The 22,731-nt window shown below is 49.9% G+C and overlaps 1 protein-coding gene across 7 annotated transcripts in view; it reads right to left on the minus strand.

Moving 5' to 3' along the window:
- The window catches only part of SLC35F5 (solute carrier family 35 member F5), an 82,266-nt gene extending 59,591 nt beyond the window's left edge, over positions 1 to 22,675 (minus strand). The window contains exons 1-5 of one of the 7 annotated variants that reach the window (XM_089664266.1): positions 22,356 to 22,674; positions 20,299 to 20,479; positions 8,099 to 8,239; positions 6,954 to 7,097; positions 5,172 to 5,234 (exon numbers count right to left, since the gene is read on the minus strand). In XM_089664266.1, coding sequence (XP_089520392.1) covers positions 5,172 to 5,234; positions 6,954 to 7,097; positions 8,099 to 8,215 — 324 coding nt within the window. In that variant the 5' untranslated portion in view covers positions 8,216 to 8,239; positions 20,299 to 20,479; positions 22,356 to 22,674. Of the gene's footprint in view, positions 1 to 5,171; positions 5,235 to 6,953; positions 7,098 to 8,098; positions 8,240 to 12,728; positions 12,844 to 20,298; positions 20,480 to 22,355 lie in introns of those variants that run through there. The other 6 variants (XM_089664269.1, XM_089664267.1, XM_089664265.1 and 3 more) reach the window with 6 other exon arrangements.
- Positions 22,676 to 22,731: the final 56 nt, after the last annotated feature.

Here is a 22,731-nt window from a genome sequence, read left to right on the forward strand (position 1 = left end):
GTTTGGCTGGCGACGTCCAATCTAAAGATGCTTTGCCCATCGAAGAAATTGGGACCCAAATTTATAGGCCCCTTCTGCATTAAACGGATGGTTAACGAAGTAGCCTATGAACTCGCCCTCCCTGACACGCTCAAGATCCACCCGGTCTTTCATGTGTCCCTTCTGAAGCCTGTGGTCCCAGATGCCTTCCCTGACCGGGAATCTAGACCCCCGGAAGCGGTAACGGTCGAAGGAGAAGAAGAATTTGAGGTTGAAACAATCCTGAAGTGTCGAAGGAGGGGAGGCCAGACCCAATTCCTTATCAAATGGAAGGGCTATGGTCCTGAGGACAATTCTTGGGAACCAGCCCATAATGTCCATGCACCCAGACTTGTCCGGAGGTTCTTTCGCGATCACCCGTGGTGGAGAGATCGGATGGGCATCCGGAGGTTGCCCGTAGGGGGGGGGCAATGTCAGGGATCCCCTCGATCCCCGCCGCGTTGGTCCCGGCGCAGGCGCAGTATGCCGCCCGGCGCAGGGACTCGAGCACTGGTTCCGGGCCGGCCGCGGCGTTCGAGTTCGCGCATGCGCAGTAGAAGCCGCGGCCGCCCGCTGGGCACCAATGGCAGCGCAGGGCGGGATATTTAAACGACCCTGAGCTGTCATTCAGTGCCTTCTGGTCTTTCCTGCATTCTGAATCCTGTGAACCTGTACCCTGTAAGTTATTGACCCGGATTGAACCTGACCTTGCTGTTTTCGCCTGTTCTGACCCTTGCTTTGCCTGACCTCTCTCCTGAATGCCCCCTATTGGATTTGACCTGCTGTTGCTGACCTGGCGTGTGACCCGACCATTCTATGCCCGCTGCCTTGTACCTTGCCGCCCTCTCTGTTACCGACCCGGCCCGTCTGACCCTGCTCATCCATCCATCCATCCCGTGCAGTGGGGTCTTCTGACCTCCTCACATCAGACTCTTCCCCGTGGGAGCCCCTTGCGCATACTACTACCACTGACGGACGCACCCGGTAGTCACGACCTGGTCTCAGGGAGCTCCAAGTCCATCCCCACCATCAGGGGCCCTGGTGAACAAGCACCCTGGGACTTAGACTCCGTGCGCTGGGGACGCCTATTCAGTGGAGTGCTAGTAGTACCGCCGGGCGGTCCCTTACAGGGGGTGTGTGGACAGTGGAAGGGTGATAACACCGGGGTTCTAGTTGGAGGATAGCTGGAAAGAATCCTAGAAGGGTGTGATTACTAAGTTGCTCCTCAACCCTAATCAGTGCACCAGATTGTATATAAGATTTGTATCTGCCAGTGTGTGGTCAGCCAGCTGGATTGGAGTCTCTCTCTAGTGGTGGCCAGTGGTAATGCGGGCTGTGAAAGTATATCATGGCCGGTCTTATATATATTCAGATTAAGTCCCCCTCATTCCCTCTTACCCCAAGTCACGGCCGCACCTCGGTTAGCTAGTTGCTGTGGGCGTGTGCATGTGGGTTGGATCTGTGACATCAAAGGAAAACTGGCCCAAAATAGTAAAAAAAAAAATTTTTTTTTTTTTATTCAGCTGTGTGTTTCTTGTTACTATCATAACCTACCAAAGAACAACCCAAAATACATTCTCCAGCTCGTGACGATCGCAGCGATATCATACATGTGTATGCTATTTGTACCTGTAATACAGCCCAGAAACAATAGTGTACATTTTGTTTTTGTCTTTTTTTACCTAAAAACACACTGACATTGACACCGATACCAAATTATTATTTTTTTAAATCCTGACCTTTGACCCTGACCTTTTGAGCTTGACCTCTGATCCTGACCCAAACACTAACCCTGGCACTCAACTAGATCAACCCTTGATGTGGGCATTTGTTAATATTTCTTTATTATTATTTTTTTACAAACATTTATTTTCTCTCTATTGTAGGAGTTAGAGAGATACAATGTAGAATAGGATGTATATAATGATACAATGTATAATAGAATGTATATAATGATACAATGTATAATGGAATGTATATAATGATACAATGTAGAATAGGATGTATATAATGATACAATGTATAATAGAATGTATATAATGATACAATGTAGAATAGGATGTATATAATGATACAATGTAGAATAGGATGTATATAATGATACAATGTAGAATAGGATGTATATAATGATACAATGTATAATGGAATGTATATAATGATACAATGTATAATAGAATGTATATAATGATACAATGTATAATGGGATGTATATAATGATACAATGTATAATGGGATGTATATAATGATACAATGTATAATAGAATGTATATAATGATACAATGTAGAATAGGATGTATATAATGATACAATGTAGAATAGGATGTATATAATGATACAATGTATAATAGAATGTATATAATGATACAATGTATAATGAGATGTATATAATGATACAATGTATAATGAGATGTATATAATGATACAATGTATAATGGGATGTATATAACGATACAATGTATAATGGAATGTATATAACGATACAATGTATAATGGAATGTATATAACGATACAATGTATAATGGGATGTATATAACGATACAATGTATAATGGGATGTATATAACGATACAATGTATAATGGGATGTATATAACGATACAATGTATAATGGGATGTATATAATGATACAATGTATAATATAATGTATATAACGATACAATGTATAATGGGATGTATATAACGATACAATGTATAATGGAATGTATATAACGATACAATGTATAATGGAATGTATATAACGATACAATGTATAATGGGATGTATATAACGATACAATGTATAATGGAATGTATATAACGATACAATGTATAATGGAATGTATATAACGATACAATGTATAATGGGATGTATATAACGATACAATGTATAATGGGATGTATATAACGATACAATGTATAATAGAATGTATAGAACGATACAATGTATAATAGGATGTATATAATGATACAATGTATAATAGAATGTGTATAATGATACAATGTATAATAGAATGTATATAATGATACAATGTATAATAGGATGTATATAATGATACAATGTATAATGGGATGTATATAATGATACAATGTATAATGGAACGTATATAATGATACAATGTATAATAGGATGTATATAATGATACAATGTATAATAGGATGTATATAATGATACAATGTATAATAGGATGTATATAATGTATAATAGACTGTATATAACGATACAATGTATAATAGGATGTATATAACGATACAATGTATAATAGAATGTATATATCGATACAATGTATACCAGGATGTATATAATGATACAATGTATAACGGGATGTATATAATGATACAATGTATAATATAATGTATAATGATACAATGTATAATGGAATGTATATAATGATACAATGTATAATGGAATGTATATAATGATACAATGTATAATGGGATGTATATAATGATACAATGTATAATGGGATGTATATAATGATACAATGTATAATAGAATGTATATAACGATACAATGTATAATGGGATGTATATAATGATACAATGTATAATAGAATGTATATAATGATACAATGTATAATAGAATGTATATAATGATACAATGTATAATGGGATGTATATAATGATACAATGTATAATGGGATGTATATAATGATACAATGTATAATGGAATGTATATAATGATACAATGTATAATGGAATGTATATAATGATACAATGTATAATAGAATGTATATAATGATACAATGTATAATGGGATGTATATAATGATACAATGTATAATAGAATGTATATAATGATACAATGTATAATGGGATGTATATAATGATACAATGTATAATGAGATGTATATAATGATACAATGTATAATGGGATGTATATAATGATACGTTTGGGTCTATCCAGGTTCTGTCTATAGGGTGTGTGGCCTCTACATATGGTCAGTCTATAGGGGGCGTAACCTCTACATACGGTCAGTCTATAGGGGGCGTGGCCTCTACATACGGTCAGTCTATAGGGGGCGTGGCCTCTACATATGGTCAGTCTATAGGGGGCGTGGCCTCTCTATATGTTCTGTCTATAGGGGGCGTGGCCTCTCTCTATATGTTCTGTCTATAGGGGGCGTGGCCTCTATATATGTTCTAATAAAAACAAAGATGTAACTTGCGAGCCAACTGCTATTACAGGATCACCACCCCCTGATGAAGCCGCGTGACCAGCGGTGTAACGCGTAGGGGGAGGGGCTACGACGTCACTGGCCATTCGAGGACAGCAGGTCTACACAAGGCATGCTGCTGATGTATTGTTGGTGATATAAAAGCGGTTTTTACACTATTTAAATGTGAGTGCAACTGGTACCTTAATAAAGCACTATTTGTGGCAGTTTTCTCTCCACTGAGGGCTCCTGCCAAGGAAAGGAAAGCAGGAGATAAGAGGGAGATCCCAGCAGGAATAGGAGACGGGAAGCAGCCTGAGAGGGACCCACCACTCTTCATATGGTGCAACAAACATCAGTCCCATTGAGTGGACAAAGCGTCATCCGCCTGTTACAGGGTAACCTGGAGGGGAGCGCACATCTTATACTCACTAAGGAAGTCACCTGGAATTACCGATCACTGGGAAAAGTCACATATATTTCTGTCATTGAAGACGGATTCATTTTTATATATTTCTGTATGCTGAGCGCGGGATGACATTTTGATTTCACCTGATTTTCTGTTTTTCACAAGTTTGTTAATATTGATTTTTTTATATATTTATTGGAACTTTGTATTGATTTAATATTCAAAGAAGGAGCGCAACATGTTGTTTTTATGTTGTCTATATCTGTTCTGTCTATAGGGGGTGTGGCCTCTCTCTATATCTGTTCTGTCTATAGGGGGTGTGGCCTCTCTCTATATCTGTTCTGTCTATAGGGGTGAGGATTCCAGGGACTCTCTCCCGGACTGACGTAGGGTCGGCACACCTGACACCACACACACGGCGGGGTTGGTCAGATCTCTCGGCTCTTCGCTCTGATCACTAACAGAAGAGATGGGGCGTCATTGTCATCAGATACTTTGCTGTCCCATACAGAGGAGGGCGAGCGCGGGAATAAGGAGACCCCCAAATATACAGTATGAGGAGCAGAGCGCCCTCTGGTGACAACCTGCGAATGAGAACAGACAAGTGGCACTTACCAGGGTGTGACTCGCCGCGCTCTCCGACGCACACACAGCAAAATAGCTTTCAGCATCCGCAAACTGAGGAGGAAATAACAGAAATGACATCATCACCCGATGGTTCTATGTGACCTCATCGCCCGCCCTACGGGAGGCCATCGCCCGCCCTACGAGACGCCATCGCCCGCCCTACGGGAGGCCATCGCCCGCCCTACGAGACGCCATCGCCTGCCGGTCCTACGGGAGGCCATCGCCCGCCCTACGAGACGCCATCGCCCGCCCTACGGGAGGCCATCGCCCGCCCTACGAGACGCCATCGCCTGCCGGTCCTACGGGAGGCCATCGCCCGCCCTACAAGACGCCATCGCCCGCCGGTCCTACGGGAGGCCATCGCCCGCCCTAGGAGACGCCATCGCCTGCCCTACGAGACGCCATCACCCGCCCTACGAGACGCCATCGCCCGAGGGTCCTACGGGACGCCATCACCCGCCCTACGAGACGCCATCGCCCGAGGGTCCTACGGGACGCCATCGACCGCCGGTCCTACGGGACGCCATCGCCCGAGGGTCCTACGGGACGCCATCGCCCGAGGGTCCTACGGGACGCTATCGCCCGCCGGTCCTACGGGACGCCATCGCCCGAGGGTCCTACGGGACGCCATCGCCCGAGGGTCCTACGGGACGCCATCGCCCGCCCTACGAGACGCCATCGCCCGCCGGTCCTACGGGAGGCCATCGCCCGCCCTACGAGACGCCATCGCCCGCCGGTCCTACGGGACGCCATCGCCCGCCCTACGAGACACCATCGCCTGAGGGTCCTACAGGACGCCATCGCCCGAGGGTCCTACGGCACGCCATCGCCCGCCGGTCCTACGGGACGCCATCGCCCGAGGGTCCTACGAGACGCCATCACCCACCCTACGAGACGCCATCGCCCGAGGGTCCTACGGGACGCCATCGACCGCCGGTCCTACGGGACGCCATCGCCCGAGGGTCCTACGGGACGCCATCGCCCGAGGGTCCTACGGGACGCCATCGCCCGAGGGTCCTACGGGACGCCATCGCCCGCCGGTCCTACGAGACGCCATCGCCCAAGGGTCCTACGGGACGCCATCGCCCGCCCTACGAGATGCCATCGCCCGCCCTACGGGACGCCATCGCCCGCCAGTCCTACGGGACGCCATCGCCCGTCGGTCCTAAGGGACGCCATCACCTGAGGGTCCTACGGGACATCATTGTACCACCTAGAAATTGCATGTTGTAATATCGCCTTCTACAGTCTGTATTCGTACATAGTGATGGGGGTGGGGGTCTATAGACATCATACACCCCGTCTATTCTGAGTTCACACGGAGTCTGGTGTACACGATGGTCCCTCCATCTGCAGTCTGTATTCGTACATAGTGACGGGGGGGAGGGGTCCCCCAGTCTATAGACATCATACACCCCGTCTATTCTGAGTTTACACTACGAGTCTGGTGTACACGATGATCCCTCCATCTGCAGTCTGTATTTGTACATAGTGACGGGGGGAGGGGTCCCCCAGTCTATAGACATCATACACCCCGTCTATTCTGAGTTTACACTATGAGTCTGGTGTACACGATGGTCCCTCCATCTGCGGTCTGTATTCGTACATAGTGACGGGGGGAGGGGTCCCCCAGTCTATAGACATCATACACCCCGTCTATTCTGAGTTTACACTACGAGTCTGGTGTACACGATGATCCCTCCATCTGCGGTCTGTATTCGTACATAGTGACGGGGGGGAGGGGTCCCAGTCTATACATATCACACTCACCAATGTTGTGCGTTTCCCCCTCACACGCTTCGTACATTGCTGTCTCCATGGACGCCACACAATAAAACCGAGAAGATACAAAACAAACATGGAGGTCTTCGCAAAGGTGCTGAAAAATGGTTTATTGAACTCCTGAAATATGTACTGAAAGACAGAGAGAGAGAGGAGTGAGAACATCTCAGTGTACACAGGGTTCACCTAAAGCCTGCCCTGACCAGCCAACAGGACCCCTTGCCAGGTACAGGCCATGTGTGGAGGGCAGGATTAGGCCAGGTATAGGCGGAGTATGGTGGGCAGGTTTACCCCGGGTATAGGCTGGGTGAGGTGGCTGGTCGGGTATAGTAGCCAGGTTAAGATGGGAATGGAGGCTGGTCAGGTATAGGCCAGGCATGCTGGGTAGTTGAGTATAGCATGAGTATGGTGGCTGGCCAGGTAAAGGCCAGGCGTGGTGGGTAGGCTTAGGCCAGGCGTGGTGGGTAGGCTTAGGCCAGGCGTGGTGGGTAGGCTTAGGCCAGGTAAAGGCCAGGTGTGGTGGGTAGTAGCTGGCTGAATATAGGCTGGGTGTGGGGAGTAGGTTTAGGCCAGGCGTGGTGGGTAGGTTCAGGCCAGGTGTGGTGGGTAGGTTCAGGCCAGGTGTGGTGGGTAGTTGATGGCTGAGTATAGGCTGGGTGTGGTGGGTAGGTTCAGGCCAGGTGTGGTGGGTAGGTTCAGGCCAGGTGTGGTGGGTAGGTTCAGGCCAGGTGTGGTGGGTAGTTGATGGCTGAGTATAGGCTGGGTGTGGTGAGCAGGTTTAGGCCAGGTGTGGTGGGTAGTTGATGGCTGAGTATAGGCTGGGTGTGGTGAGCAGGTTTAGGCCAGGTGTGGTGAGTAGGTTTAGGCCAGGTGTGGTGGGTAGGTTCAGGCCAGGTGTGGTGGGTAGGTTCAGGCCAGGTGTGGTGGGTAGGTTCAGGCCAGGTGTGGTGGGTAGTTGATGGCTGAGTATAGGCTGGGTGTGGTGAGCAGGTTTACCCTGGGTATAGGCTGGGTGCGGTGGATGGTCGGGTATGGTAGCCAGGTTTAGGCGGAGTATAACCTGAGTATGGTGGTCAGCCAGGTATGGTGGCCGGGTATAGGCCAGATAAGTTGTCCAATTCCAATCCACTCACCGAGGTCAGTTCTGATGAAGCCACCCAGATGATGTCCACCAGGAGGAGGAGGAGAATCCCCAACACCAGACGCCTCCGCTGAGGACTTGTACTGCCAGAACTGACCACTCGATTCATTCCACCATCCAGACTGAGTGACACCTGACAATGAAACATACAATAAATGACAACATGCAACCCAGACCGCCATCAACTGCCACCCAACACTATACAACCCAGACCGCCATCAACTGCCACCCAACACTATACAACCCAGACCGCCATCAACTGCCACCCAACACTATACAACCCAGACTGACATCAACTGCCACAGAAGACAGCAGGAAATATTCTGAGACTAGAATACAAACCACTTCTACTGCAGGAGTGAGACAGCTGCCAAGGCACGGCTCTGAACATAAAAGAACATCAACCAACTGCACCCACAATTTCTAAGAAAGAAGGAATGTAATTTCTCTCCTCTGCCTTCAAATACACCTAAAGCTTTGAGACAAGACCTGTGGATGGAGTATTAGATGGATGAGGACCTGTGGAGAGGGTGGTGTCAGATGGAGTAGATGGATGAGGACCTGTGGCTGGAGGAGTAGATGGATGAGGACCTGTGGATGGATGAGGACCTGTGGAGAGGGTGGTGTCGGATGGAGAAGTAGATGGATTAGGACCTGAGGATGGCATATTAGATGGAGGAGGACCTGTGGAGAGGGTGGTGCTGGATGGAGTAGTAGATGGATGAGGACATGTGGAGAGGGTGGTGTCGGATGGAGGAGTAGAGACCTGTGGAGAGGGTGGTGTCGGATGGAGGAGTAGAGACCTGTAGAGAGGGTGGTGTCGGATGGAGGAGTAGAGACCTGTGGAGAGGGTGGTGTCGGATGGAGGAGTAGAGACCTGTGGAGAGGGTGGTGTCGGATGGAGGAGTAGAGACCTGTAGAGAGGGTGGTGTCGGATGGAGGAGTAGAGACCTGTAGAGAGGGTGGTGTCGGATGGAGGAGTAGAGACCTGTAGAGAGGGTGGTGTCGGATGGAGGAGTAGAGACCTGTAGAGAGGGTGGTGTCGGATGGAGGAGTAGAGACCTGTTGAGGGGGTGGTGTCGGATGGAGGAGTAGAGACCTGTAGAGAGGGTGGTGTCGGATGGAGGAGCAGATGGATGAGGACCTGTGGATGGACTAGTAGACGAATGAGGACCTGTGGAGAGGGTGGTATCGGATGGAGGAGCAAATGGATGAGGACCTATGGCTGGAGGAGCAGATGGATGAGGACCTATGGCTGGAGGAGCAGATGGATGAGGACCTGTGGCTGGAGGAGCAGATGGATGAGGACCTGTGGCTGGAGGAGCAGATGGATGAAGACCTGTGGATGGATGAGGACCTGTGAATGGAGGAGTAGACGAATGAGGACCTGTGGAGAGGGTGGTGTCGGATGGAGTAGTAGATGGATCAGGACCTGAGGATGAAGTAGTAGACGGATGAGGACCTGTGGAGAGGGTGGTGTTGGATGGAGTAGTAGACAAATGAGGACCTGTGGAGAGGGTGGTGTCGGATGGAGTAGTAGATGGATGATGATCTGTGGATGGAGTAGTAGACGAATGAGGACCTGTGGAGAGAGTGGTGTCGGATGGAGTAGTAGATGGATGAGGACCTGTGGAGAGGGTGGTGTCGGATGGAGTAGTAGACGGATGAGGACCTGTGGAGAGGGTGGTGTCGGATGGAGTAGTAGATGGATGAGGACCTGTGGAGAGGGTGGTGTCGGATGGAGTAGTAGACGGATGAGGACCTGTGGAGAGGGTGGTGTCGGATGGAGTAGTAGACGGATGAGGACCTGTGGAGAGAGTGGTGTCGGATGGAGTAGTAGACGGATGAGGACCTGTGGAGAGGGTGGTGTCGGATGGAGTAGTAGATGGATGATGATCTGTGGATGGAGTAGTAGACGAATGAGGACCTGTGGAGAGAGTGGTGTCGGATGGAGTAGTAGACGGATGAGGACCTGTGGAGAGGGTGGTGTCGGATGGAGTAGTAGACGGATGAGGACCTGTGGAGAGGGTGGTGTCAGATGGAGTAGTAGACGGATGAGGACCTGTGGAGAGGGTGGTGTCGGATGGAGTAGTAGACGGATGAGGACCTGTGGAGAGGGTGGTGTCGGATGGAGTAGTAGACGGATGAGGACCTGTGGAGAGGGTGGTGTCGGATGGAGTAGTAGACGGATGAGGAACTGTGGGGAGGGTGGTGTCGGATGAGTAGATGGATGAGGACCTGTGGGGAGGGTGGTGTCGGATGAGTAGATGGATGAGGACCTGTGGGGAGGGTGGTGTCGGATGAGTAGATGGATGAGGACCTGTGGAGAGGGTGGTGTCGGATGGAGAAGTAGACGGATGAGGACCTGTGGAGAGGGTGGTGTCGGATGGAGTAGTAGACGGATGAGGACCTGTGGGGAGGGTGGTGTCGGATGAGTAGATGGATGAGGACCTGTGGAGAGGGTGGTGTCGGATGGAGTAGTAGATGGATGAGGACCTGTGGGGAGGGTGGTGTCGGATGAGTAGATGGATGAGGACCTGTGGAGAGGGTGGTGTCGGATAAGTAGATGGATGAGGAGCTGTGGGGAGGGTGGTGTCGGATGAGCAGATGGATGAGGACCTGTGGGGAGGGTGGTGTCGGATGGAGTAGTAGACGGATGAGGACCTGTGGAGAGGGTGGTGTCGGATGAGTAGATGGATGAGGACCTGTGGGGAGGGTGGTGTCGGATGAGTAGATGGATGAGGACCTGTGGGGAGGGTGGTGTCGGATGAGTAGATGGATGAGGACCTGTGGGGAGGGTGGTGTCGGATGGAGTAGTAGATGGATGAGGACCTGTGGAGAGGGTGGTGTCGGATGAGTAGATGGATGAGGAGCTGTGGGGAGGGTGGTGTCGGATGAGCAGATGGATGAGGACCTGTGGGGAGGGTGGTGTCGGATGAGCAGATGGATGAGGACCTGTGGGGAGGGTGGTGTCAGATGAGTAGATGGATGAGGACCTGTGGGGAGGGTGGTGTCGGATGGAGTAGTAGATGGATGAGGACCTGTGGAGAGGGTGGTGTCGGATGAGTAGATGGATGAGGAGCTGTGGGGAGGGTGGTGTTGGATGAGCAGATGGATGAGGACCTGTGGGGAGGGTGGTGTCGGATGAGTAGATGGATGAGGACCTGTGGGGAGGGTGGTGTCGGATGAGTAGATGGATGAGGACCTGTGGGGAGGGTGGTGTCGGATGAGTAGATGGATGAGGACCTGTGGGGAGGGTGGTGTCGGATGAGTAGATGGATGAGGACCTGTGGAGAGGGTGGTGTCGGATGAGTAGATGGATGAGGACCTGTGGAGAGGGTGGTGTCGGATGAGTAGATGGATGAGGAGCTGTGGGGAGGGTGGTGTCGGATGAGCAGATGGATGAGGACCTGTGGGGAGGGTGGTGTCGGATGAGTAGATGGCTGAGGACCTGTGGGGAGGGTGGTGTCGGATGGAGTAGATGGATGAGGACCTGTGGGGAGGGTGGTGTCGGATGAGTAGATGGATGAGGACCTGTGGGGAGGGTGGTGTCGGATGAGTAGATGGATGAGGACCTGTGGAGAGGGTGGTGTCGGATGAGTAGATGGATGAGGACCTGTGGGGAGGGTGGTGTCGGATGAGTAGATGGATGAGGACCTGTGGGGAGGGTGGTGTCGGATGAGTAGATGGATGAGGACCTGTGGGGAGGGTGGTGTCGGATGAGTAGATGGATGAGGACCTGTGGGGAGGGTGGTGTCGGATGAGTAGATGGATGAGGACCTGTGGGGAGGGTGGTGTCGGATGGAGTAGATGGATGAGGACCTGTGGAGAGGGTGGTGTCGGATGGAGTAGATTTAGATCTTGTTAATTTCTCTGGAATAGGAAAATTATATTTTATCATTTCTAATTTTGATGTAGGAAGTAAATCATGAGGACTATAGGAAAGTTGTACATAGGCCCAGAGACAAGGGTCTTATTCACACTTCAGGAGTCCGAGGGACAGAAACTGCCGGGGGTGTTAGACCAGCAAGCTTGCGTACAAAACAAATCCTCCTCATGATGGGGTGAGTTTATCCACAAACACCTGAAGACCAGGAGAAGGTTCTTCGTGTTGCTCCGAAGGTCTCGATTTACAAACTAACAAATGTTATTGGACCAGCTAGACGACAAAGGACTTCTTGTGTAGGGAGGTCCATGCGTTGTGACATTGTGGTCAAAGCAAATAACAAGCCTGTGACCTGCGGGCCCCCATTGTCCCAAGGCTGGGAAGATATACGAGACCCCACTAACAAATGAACTGCTTGCCGAGTTTCTACAGCTCAGACTATTCATAGAACAGACGATGGTTCCATGGACTCCACACTGCAAGTCGTATATATATATCTGTGCAGGAGATCATATCCCCCACACAGGACTGGTCACTAATGTAGGGTACAGGTACAATAACTGCACTTTACATGATGAAACAATGTTGCAATGTACATGTGCTGATCAAATACAAAAAGGATTCATCCTTACAAAATATCTGATTGCCAGAAAAGGGATTCCTACTATTACTACAGGTTGTGTATCAGTAATCACTATGGTTACCAATATATGTGTGTGTTAGAACGGAGCCATACCCAAATGGTGGTTTAAAGCCGCCTTTTTCAACCAGGGTGCCTCGAGGATTCTTCAGGGGTGCCTCGAGGTTTCTTCAGGGGTACCTCGAGGATTCTTCAGGGGTGCCTCCAGGATTCTTCAGGGGTGCCTCCAGGATTCTTCAGGGGTGCCTCCAGGATTCTTCAGGGGTGCCTCGAGGTTTCTTCAGGGGTGCCTCGAGGATTCTTCAGGGGTGCCTCGAGGATTCTTCAGGGGTGCCTCGAGGATTCTTCAGGGGTGCCTTGAGGTTTCTTCAGGGGTGCCTCGAGGTTTCTTCAGGGGTGCCTCGAGGTTTCTTCAGGGGTGCCTCGAGGATTCTTCAGGGGTGCCTCGAGGTTTCTTCAGGGGTGCCTCGAGGTTTCTTCAGGGGTGCCTCGAGGATTCTTCAGGGGTGCCTCGAGGATTCTTCAGGGGTGCCTCGAGGATTCTTCAGGGGTGCCTCGAGGATTCTTCAGGGGTGCCTCGAGGTTTCTTCAGGGGTGCCTCGGCAAAATGTCTAAAAGTTGCCCAAAACTTGTATACAAGCCAGCGGGTGGAACACGCCTGACTTTCAGCTTTCACCATTTTGACCTTCTAGATCCCGGCGTCCTGACAACCAATGACATCAGTTGAGAAGAAGGATGTCAGTTGCCAGCACAGCATCCTAGTTTGACCCTCCCTCGCCCCTCTCCATCATGATCGGGGTCACATTAGCTGAGTGATGGAGAAAAGCTGAGGGAGAAGAGAAACAATGGAATACTAGTCGGTACCAGTGTGCAAAAGTGTGTCTGCTTTGGAAGAATAAATGCCCTCCAATGTTGGGGGCCCTACATGTGTGGGTGTTAGCGGGGTTATATAAACTGGTAGAATAGTATTTTTACATTTTAGAATGGAGCGCCCCGGGACTGTCCGTAACTTTACAGGGCGCCCCGAGACTGTCCATAACCTTACAGGGCGCCCTGAGACTGTCCGTAACTTTACAGGGCGCCCCGGGACTGTCCGTAACTTTACAGGGCGCCCCGGGACTGTCCGTAACTTTACAGGGCGCCCCGAGACTGTCCGTAACTTTACAGGGCGCCCCGGGACTGTCCGTAACTTTACAGGGCGCCCCGGGACTGTCCGTAACTTTACAGGGCGCCCCGAGACTGTCTGTAACTTTACAGGGCGCCCCGAGACTGTCCGTAACTTTACAGGGCGCCCCGAGACTGTCCGTAACTTTACAGGGCGCCCCGAGACTGTCCGTAACTTTACAGGGCGCCCCGAGACTGTCCGTAACTTTACAGGGCGCCCCGAGACTGTCCGTAACTTTACAGGGCGCCCCGAGACTGTCCGTAACTTTGATGCCCCGAGACTGTCCGTAACTTTGATGCCCCGAGACTGTCCGTAACTTTGATGCCCCGAGACTGTCCGTAACTTTGATGCCCCGAGACTGTCCGTAACTTTGATGCCCCGAGACTGTCCGTAACTTTGATGCCCCGAGACTGTCCGTAACTTTGATGCCCCGAGACTGTCCGTAACTTTGATGCCCCGAGACTGTCCGTAACTTTGATGCCTCGGGACTGTCCATAACTTTGATGCCTCGGGACTGTCCGTAACTTTGATGCCTCGAGACTGTCCGTAACTTTGATGCCCCGAGACTGTCCGTAACTTTGATGCCCCGAGACTGTCCGTAACTTTGATGCCTCGGGACTGTCCGTAACTTTGATGCCCCGAGACTGTCCGTAACTTTGATGCCCCGAGACTGTCCGTAACTTTGATGCCCCGAGACTGTCCGTAACTTTGATGCCCCGAGACTGTCCGTAACTTTGATGCCTCGGGACTGTCTGTAACTTTGATGCCCCGAGACTGTCCGTAACTTTGATGCCTCAACTAAACAAAGGTTGAGAGACATTGGATAAAATCTGGAAGTTCTTCGGTGTGTCATGAATGATCGAATATTTGAATCTCCAGGTCTGGGGGGCCACCTCTTCGCAGTTACAAGTTCACGTCTAACATGCTTCTCCACCTGAAGATTAAACCGACAAATCAGAAATCACCCAACCCCCAAAGACAGATGTGTTCTGGCCCCAAAGACAGACGTGTTCTGGCCCCAAAGACAGACGTGCTGCGGTCCCAAAGACAGACGTGTTCTGGCCCCAAAGACAGACGTGCTGCGGTCCCAAAGACAGACGTGTTCTGGTCCCAAAGACAGACGTGCTGCGGTCCCAAAGACAGACGTGTTCTTGCCCCAAAGATAGACGTGTTCTGGCCCCAAAGATAGACGTGTTCTGGCTCCAAAGACATGCGTGTTGCGGTCCCAAAGACAGACGTGTTCTGGCCCCAAAGATAGACGTGTTCTGGCCCCAAAGACAGACGTGCTGCGGTCCCAAAGACAGACGTGTTCTGGCCCCAAAGACAGACGTGTTCTGGCCCCAAAGACAGACGTGTTCTGGCTCCAAGTCAGACCTCACAGTCCCATCCACATGGATGATAGACATTCGTCTCCTATAGGAGGAGTGGATACAATTGATGTCCCTGATGACCCGAGGATGGACATGACAGTCCCAGGGTGCCATCTGATGGGCAGGTCACTTATTGATCACACAAAGCAATAAGCTGGACTACCAATGAGAAATCAGGTCCCACCCTCTGGGCGGAGTGTAGGCGTGGCATTGTCTTCACTGAATATATGGCGAGGTAGACAGAAAGGGATCATCACACCCATCATCACCCGACATGTCAGCCAGGACACCTTCCGGCACAGCTAGGCGCCATTTTGGGGAAGACCGACTCCACCCAGTGATGGGCAGCCATGTTTTGAGGGTGTGGTCAGCAGCCATTGTGAAGCCCAGCTGTTCTAGTTGTAGGGTGACTAAAGGGCGTTACTTTGTTTCTTCGTACAATCATCATTGTAGGCGACAATTCCTCCATTCACAACACAACCTCTGGAGTTCCGGCTCTTTTCTTCCTCTTGGACTTTTCTGTCAGCGGGAAAGTGACGACTGGAATCTGTACAAGGCAGGCGATTGGCTGCCAGGTGGTTACAATGGTCGTCTATGAGGGGAAATGAATATCGGGATTTACAGCCGGGTGTCATTCGGATTTATGGAAGAAGTCCCTGTGATTGGGATTCCCGCGTCTGTGCCGGATCTCCATCCCACCGGAATATGGGGCGGTGACCATGAAGAAGTCCATGGCACCGAACATTATAGAAGGTGACCATGAAGAAGTCCATGGCACCGAACATTATAGAAGGTGACCATGAAGAAGTCCATGGCACCGAACATTATAGAAGGTGACCATGAAGAAGTCCATGGCACCGAACATTATAGAAGGTGACCATGAAGAAGTCCATGGCATCATACATTATAGAAGGCAGTGACCATGAAGAAGTCCATGGCACCGAACATTATAGAAGGTGACCATGAAGAAGTCCATGGCACCGAACATCAGAAGGCAGTGACCATGAAGAAGTCCATGGCACCGAACATTATAGAAGGCAGTGACCATGAAGAAGTCCATGGCACCGAACATTATAGAAGGTGACCATGAAGAAGTCCATGGCATCGAACATTATAGAAGGTGACCATGAAGAAGTCCATGGCATCATACATTATAGAAGGTGGTGACAATGAAGAAGTCCATGGCATCATACATTATAGAAGGCAGTGACCATGAAGAAGTCCATGGCACCGAACATTATAGAAGGTGACCATGAAGAAGTCCATGGCATCGAACATTATAGAAGGTGACCATGAAGAAGTCCATGGCACCGAACATCAGAAGGCGGTGACCATGAAGAAGTCCATGGCATCGAACATTATAGAAGGTGGTGACAATGAAGAAGTCCATGGCATCGAACATTATAGAAGAAGATGGTGACCATGAAGAAGTCCATGGCATCGAACATTATAGAAGGCGGTGACCATGAAGAAGTCCATGGCACCGAACATTATAGAAGAAGATGGTGACCATGAAGAAGTCCATGGCATCGAACATTATAGAAGGCGGTGACCATGAAGAAGTCCATGGCACCGAACATTATAGAAGGTGGTGACCATGAAGAAGTCCATGGCATCGAACATTATAGAAGGCGGTGACCATGAAGAAGTCCATGGCATCGAACATTATAGAAGGCAGTGACCATGAAGAAGTCCATGGCACCAAACATTATAGAAGAAGATGGTGACCATGAAGAAGTCCATGGCATCGAACATTATAGAAGGCGGTGACCATGAAGAAGTCCATGGCACCATACATTATAGAAAGAGTGACCATGAAGAAGTTCATGGCACCGAACATTATAGAAGAAGATGGTGACCATGAAGAAGTCCATGGCACCGAACATTATAGAAGGCGGTGACCATGAAGAAGTCCATGGCACCGAACATTATAGAAGGTGACCATGAAGAAGTCCATGGCATCGAACATTATAGAAGGCAGTGACCATGAAGAAGTCCATGGCATCGAACATTATAGAAGGTGGTGACCATGAAGAAGTCCATGGCACCGAACATTATAGAAGGTGACCATGAAGAAGTCCATGGCATCGAACATTATAGAAGGTGGTGACAATGAAGAAGTCCATGGCATCGAACATTATAGAAGGTGACCATGAAGAAGTCCATGGCACCGAACATCAGAAGGCGGTGACCATGAAGAAGTCCATGGCATCGAACATTATAGAAGGTGGTGACAATGAAGAAGTCCATGGCACCGAACATTATAGAAGAAGATGGTGACCATGAAGAAGTCCATGGCATCGAACATTATAGAAGGCGGTGACCATGAAGAAGTCCATGGCACCGAACATTATAGAAGAAGATGGTGACCATGAAGAAGTCCATGGCATCGAACATTATAGAAGGCGGTGACCATGAAGAAGTCCATGGCACCATACATTATAGAAAGAGTGACCATGAAGAAGTTCATGGCACCGAACATTATAGAAGAAGATGGTGACCATGAAGAAGTCCATGGCACCGAACATTATAGAAGGCGGTGACCATGAAGAAGTCCATGGCACCATACATTATAGAAAGAGTGACCATGAAGAAGTCCATGGCATCGAACATTATAGAAGGCAGTGACCATGAAGAAGTCCATGGCATCGAACATTATAGAAGGCGGTGACCATGAAGAAGTCCATGGCACCGAACATCATAGAAGGCGGTGACCATGAAGAAGTCCATGGCACCGAACATTATAGAAGGCAGTGACCATGAAGAAGTCCATGGCATCATACATTATAGAAGGCAGTGACCATGAAGAAGTCCATGGCACCGAACATTATAGAAGGCAGTGACCATGAAGAAGTCCATGGCATCGAACATTATAGAAGGCAGTGACTATGAAGAAGTCCATGGCACCGAACATTATAGAAGGCGGTGACCATGAAGAAGTCCATGGCATCGAACATTATAGAAGGCAGTGACCATGAAGAAGTCCATGGCATCGAACATTATAGAAGGCGGTGACCATGAAGAAGTCCATGGCACCGAACATCATAGAAGGCGGTGACCATGAAGAAGTCCATTGAACCGAACATTATAGAAGGCAGTGACCATGAAGAAGTCCATGGCATCGAACATTATAGAAGGCAGTGACCATGAAGAAGTCCATGGCATCATACATTATAGAAGGCAGTGACCATGAAGAAGTCCATGGCACCGAACATTATAGAAGGCAGTGACCATGAAGAAGTCCATGGCACCGAACATTATAGAAGGCAGTGACCATGAAGAAGTCCATGGCACCGTACATTATAGAAAGAGTGACCATGAAGAAGTCCATGGCACCGAACATTATAGAAGGCAGTGACCATGAAGAAGTCCATGGCATCATACATTATAGAAGGCAGTGACCATGAAGAAGTCCATGGCACCGAACATTATAGAAGGCGGTGACCATGAAGAAGTCCATGGCATCGAACATTATAGAAGGCGGTGACCATGAAGAAGTCCATGGCACCGAACATTATAGAAGGCAGTGACCATGAAGAAGTCCATGGCATCGAACATTATAGAAGGCAGTGACCATGAAGAAGTCCATGGCACCGAACATTATAGAAGGCGATGACCATGAAGAAGTCCATGGCACCGAACATTATAGAAGGCAGTGACCATGAAGAAGTCCATGGCATCGAACATTATAGAAGGCGGTGACCATGAAGAAGTCCATGGCACCGAACATTATAGAAGAAGATGGTGACCATGAAGAAGTCCATGGCACCAAATATTATAGAAGGCAGTGACCATGAAGAAGTCCATGGCACCAAATATTATAGAAGGCGGTGACCATGAAGAAGTCCATGGCATCATACATTATAGAAGGCAGTGACCATGAAGAAGTCCATGGCATCATACATTATAGAAGGCAGTGACCATGAAGAAGTCCATGGCATCGAACATCATAGAAGGCGGTGACCATGAAGAAGTCCATGGCACCGAACATTATAGAAGGCGGTGACCATGAAGAAGTCCATGGCACCGAACATTATAGAAGGCGGTGACCATGAAGAAGTCCATGGCACCGAACATTATAGAAGGCGGTGACCATGAAGAAGTCCATGGCACCGAACATTATAGAAGGCGGTGACCATGAAGAAGTCCATGGCACCGAACATTATAGAAGGCGGTGACCATGAAGAAGTCCATGGCACCGAACATTATAGAAGGCGGTGACCATGAAGAAGTCCATGGCACCGAACATTATAGAAGGCGGTGACCATGAAGAAGTCCATGGCACCGAACATTATAGAAGACGGTGACCATGAAGAAGTCCATGGCACCGAACATTATAGAAGGCGGTGACCATGAAGAAGTCCATGGCACCAAATATTATAGAAGGCGGTGACCATGAAGAAGTCCATGGCATCATACATTATAGAAGGCAGTGACCATGAAGAAGTCCATGGCACCGAACATTATAGAAGGCGGTGACCATGAAGAAGTCCATGGCATCATACATTATAGAAGGCAGTGACCATGAAGAAGTCCATGGCATCATACATTATAGAAGGCAGTGACCATGAAGAAGTCCATGGCATCGAACATCATAGAAGGCGGTGACCATGAAGAAGTCCATGGCACCGAACATTATAGAAGGCGGTGACCATGAAGAAGTCCATGGCACCGAACATTATAGAAGGCGGTGACCATGAAGAAGTCCATGGCACCGAACATTATAGAAGGCGGTGACCATGAAGAAGTCCATGGCACCGAACATTATAGAAGGCGGTGACCATGAAGAAGTCCATGGCACCGAACATTATAGAAGGCGGTGACCATGAAGAAGTCCATGGCACCGAACATTATAGAAGGCGGTGACCATGAAGAAGTCCATGGCACCGAACATTATAGAAGGCGGTGACCATGAAGAAGTCCATGGCACCGAACATTATAGAAGACGGTGACCATGAAGAAGTCCATGGCACCGAACATTATAGAAGGCGGTGACCATGAAGAAGTCCATGGCATCGAACATTATAGAAGACGGTGACCATGAAGAAGTCCATGGCACCGAACAGCAGAAGAACGATCTTCATCTACTCACGGACCTCAGACACAGATCACACAGTACGAGGGGACGTACCCATCCACAGGCGGCGTCCCGGCACACCCAGCGTCCCGGCACACCCAGCGTCCCGGCACACCCAGCGTCCCGGCACACCCAGCGTCCCGGCACACCCAGCGTCCCGGCACACCCAGCGTCCCGGCACACCCAGCGTCCACACCCAACACCGTCACATGACTGTCACCTCCGGGAGGATCTCCTGCACATTATAGAAGAAGACATGGTGAGGGGGACACAGATCGCTCTTCATACATCATACCTGTCACCCGACTGTCCACACCACCCGATATCCCTCCTCCCCCACCGACCAGACTATGGTGCCCGAGTCCCGTGACCAGACTATGGTGTCATGTGACCAGACTATGGTGTCCTGTGACCAGACTATGGTGTCATGTGACCAGACTATGGTGTCCTGTCACCAGACTATGGTGCCCGAGTCCTGTGACCAGACTATGGTGTCATGTGACCAGACTATGGTGTCCTGTGACCAGACTATGGTGCCCCGAGTCCTGTGACCAGACTATGGTGTCCTGTGACCAGACTATGGTGCCCCGAGTTCTGTGACCAGACTATGGTGCCCCGAGCCCTGTGACCAGACTACAGTGTCATGTGACCAGACTATGGTGCCCCGAGTCATGTGACCAGACTATGGTGTCATGTGACCAGACTATGGTGTCATGTGACCAGACTATGGTGTCATGTGACCAGACTATGGTGTCATGTGACCAGACTATGGTGCCCCGAGTCATGTGACCAGACTATGGTGCCCCGAGTCATGTGACCAGACTATGGTGTCCTGTGACCAGACTATGGTGCCCGAGTCCTGTGACCAGACTATGGTGTCATGTGACCAGACTATGGTGTCCTGTGATCAGACTATGGTGCCCCGAGTTCTGTGACCAGACTATGGTGTCATGTGACCAGACTATGGTGCCCCGAGTCCTGTGACCAGACTATGGTGTCATGTGACCAGACTATGGTGCCCCGAGCCCTGTGACCAGACTACAGTGTCATGTGACCAGACTATGGTGCCCCGAGTCATGTGACCAGACTATGGTGTCATGTGACCAGACTATGGTGCCCCGAGTCATGTGACCAGACTATGGTGTCATGTGACCAGACTATGGTGCCCCGAGTCATGTGACCAGACTATGGTGTCATGTGACCAGACTATGGTGCCCCGAGTCCTGTGACCAGACTATGGTGTCCTGTGACCAGACTATGGTGTCCCGAGTCATGTGACCAGACTATGGTGTCCTGTGACCAGACTATGGTGTCCCGAGTCATGTGACCAGACTATGGTGTCCCGAGTCATGTGACCAGACTATGGTGTCCTGTGACCAGACTATGGTGTCCCGAGTCATGTGACCAGACTATGGAGTCCTGTGACCAGACTATGGAGTCCTGTGACCAGACTATGGTGCCCAGAGTCATGTGACCAGACTATGGAGTCCTGTGACCAGACTATGGTGCCCAGAGTCATGTGACCAGACTATGGTGCCCAGAGTCATGTGACCAGACTATGGAGTCCTGTGACCAGACTATGGTGCCCCGAGTCATGTGACCAGACTATAGTGTCATGTGACCAGACTATGGAGTCCTGTGACCAGACTATGGTGTCCCGAGTCATGTGACCAGACTATGGAGTCCTGTGACCAGACTATGGTGCCCCGAGTCATGTGACCAGACTATGGAGTCCTGTGACCAGACTATGGTGTCATGTGACCAGACTATGGAGTCCTGTGACCAGACTATGGTGCCCCGAGTCATGTGACCAGACTATGGAGTCCTGTGACCAGACTATGGTGTCATGTGACCAGACTATGGAGTCCTGTGACCAGACTATGGTGCCCCCTGGTGTGGTGTGACCCCCTCCTGTAGTGGGAAGGCAGCTGGGTCAGCACGGGATGGTGAGGCGCAGGGACACATTGGGGGTTCTGGACTGAATCTGGTGCAGCTCTGCAGAGGAACCAATCAGCTTCCAGGTTTACTGTCCAAGCTTCAATGAAGAAGCTGAAGTCAGAATCTGATTGGCTGTCAGTCTCGGTAACCCTCCCCCCGGTTCCCATACACACCTCTCCTCCGCAGCCCCTCAGAGACAACCACACTCACTTCCGGGTTTCTGTCTTCACCAACATCGCGAGATCTTATGTAATCACACTGCGCATGCCCTGGCCAAGATCAGGACTGTTCTACTGCGCACGCGTGACATCAGTAAGTGGGCGAGTCTATGGAGCATGCGCAGTGTTTATCGGGTGACTAACAGCTTTCCCCGGACGGATCGGATATCCATAATTCAGTGTACGGTCGGGGTGTGCCGGGCGTGCCGGGTCCCCTCACTGTACATTAATAAAATAATATGTCTCCCCGGGCGGTCCCAGTTCTGCCCCCACTTCCTCTATCCGCCCAGAGGGGTCCGCCCTCCGCCTCGGCCCTACTCTCTGATTGGCT

The sequence above is a fragment of the Staurois parvus genome, unplaced genomic scaffold (genome assembly GCF_062004578.1).
Source record: "Staurois parvus isolate SC_StPar_1 unplaced genomic scaffold, SC_StPar_1.0 ptg001876l, whole genome shotgun sequence".
Lineage (NCBI taxonomy): Eukaryota > Metazoa > Chordata > Amphibia > Anura > Ranidae > Staurois > Staurois parvus.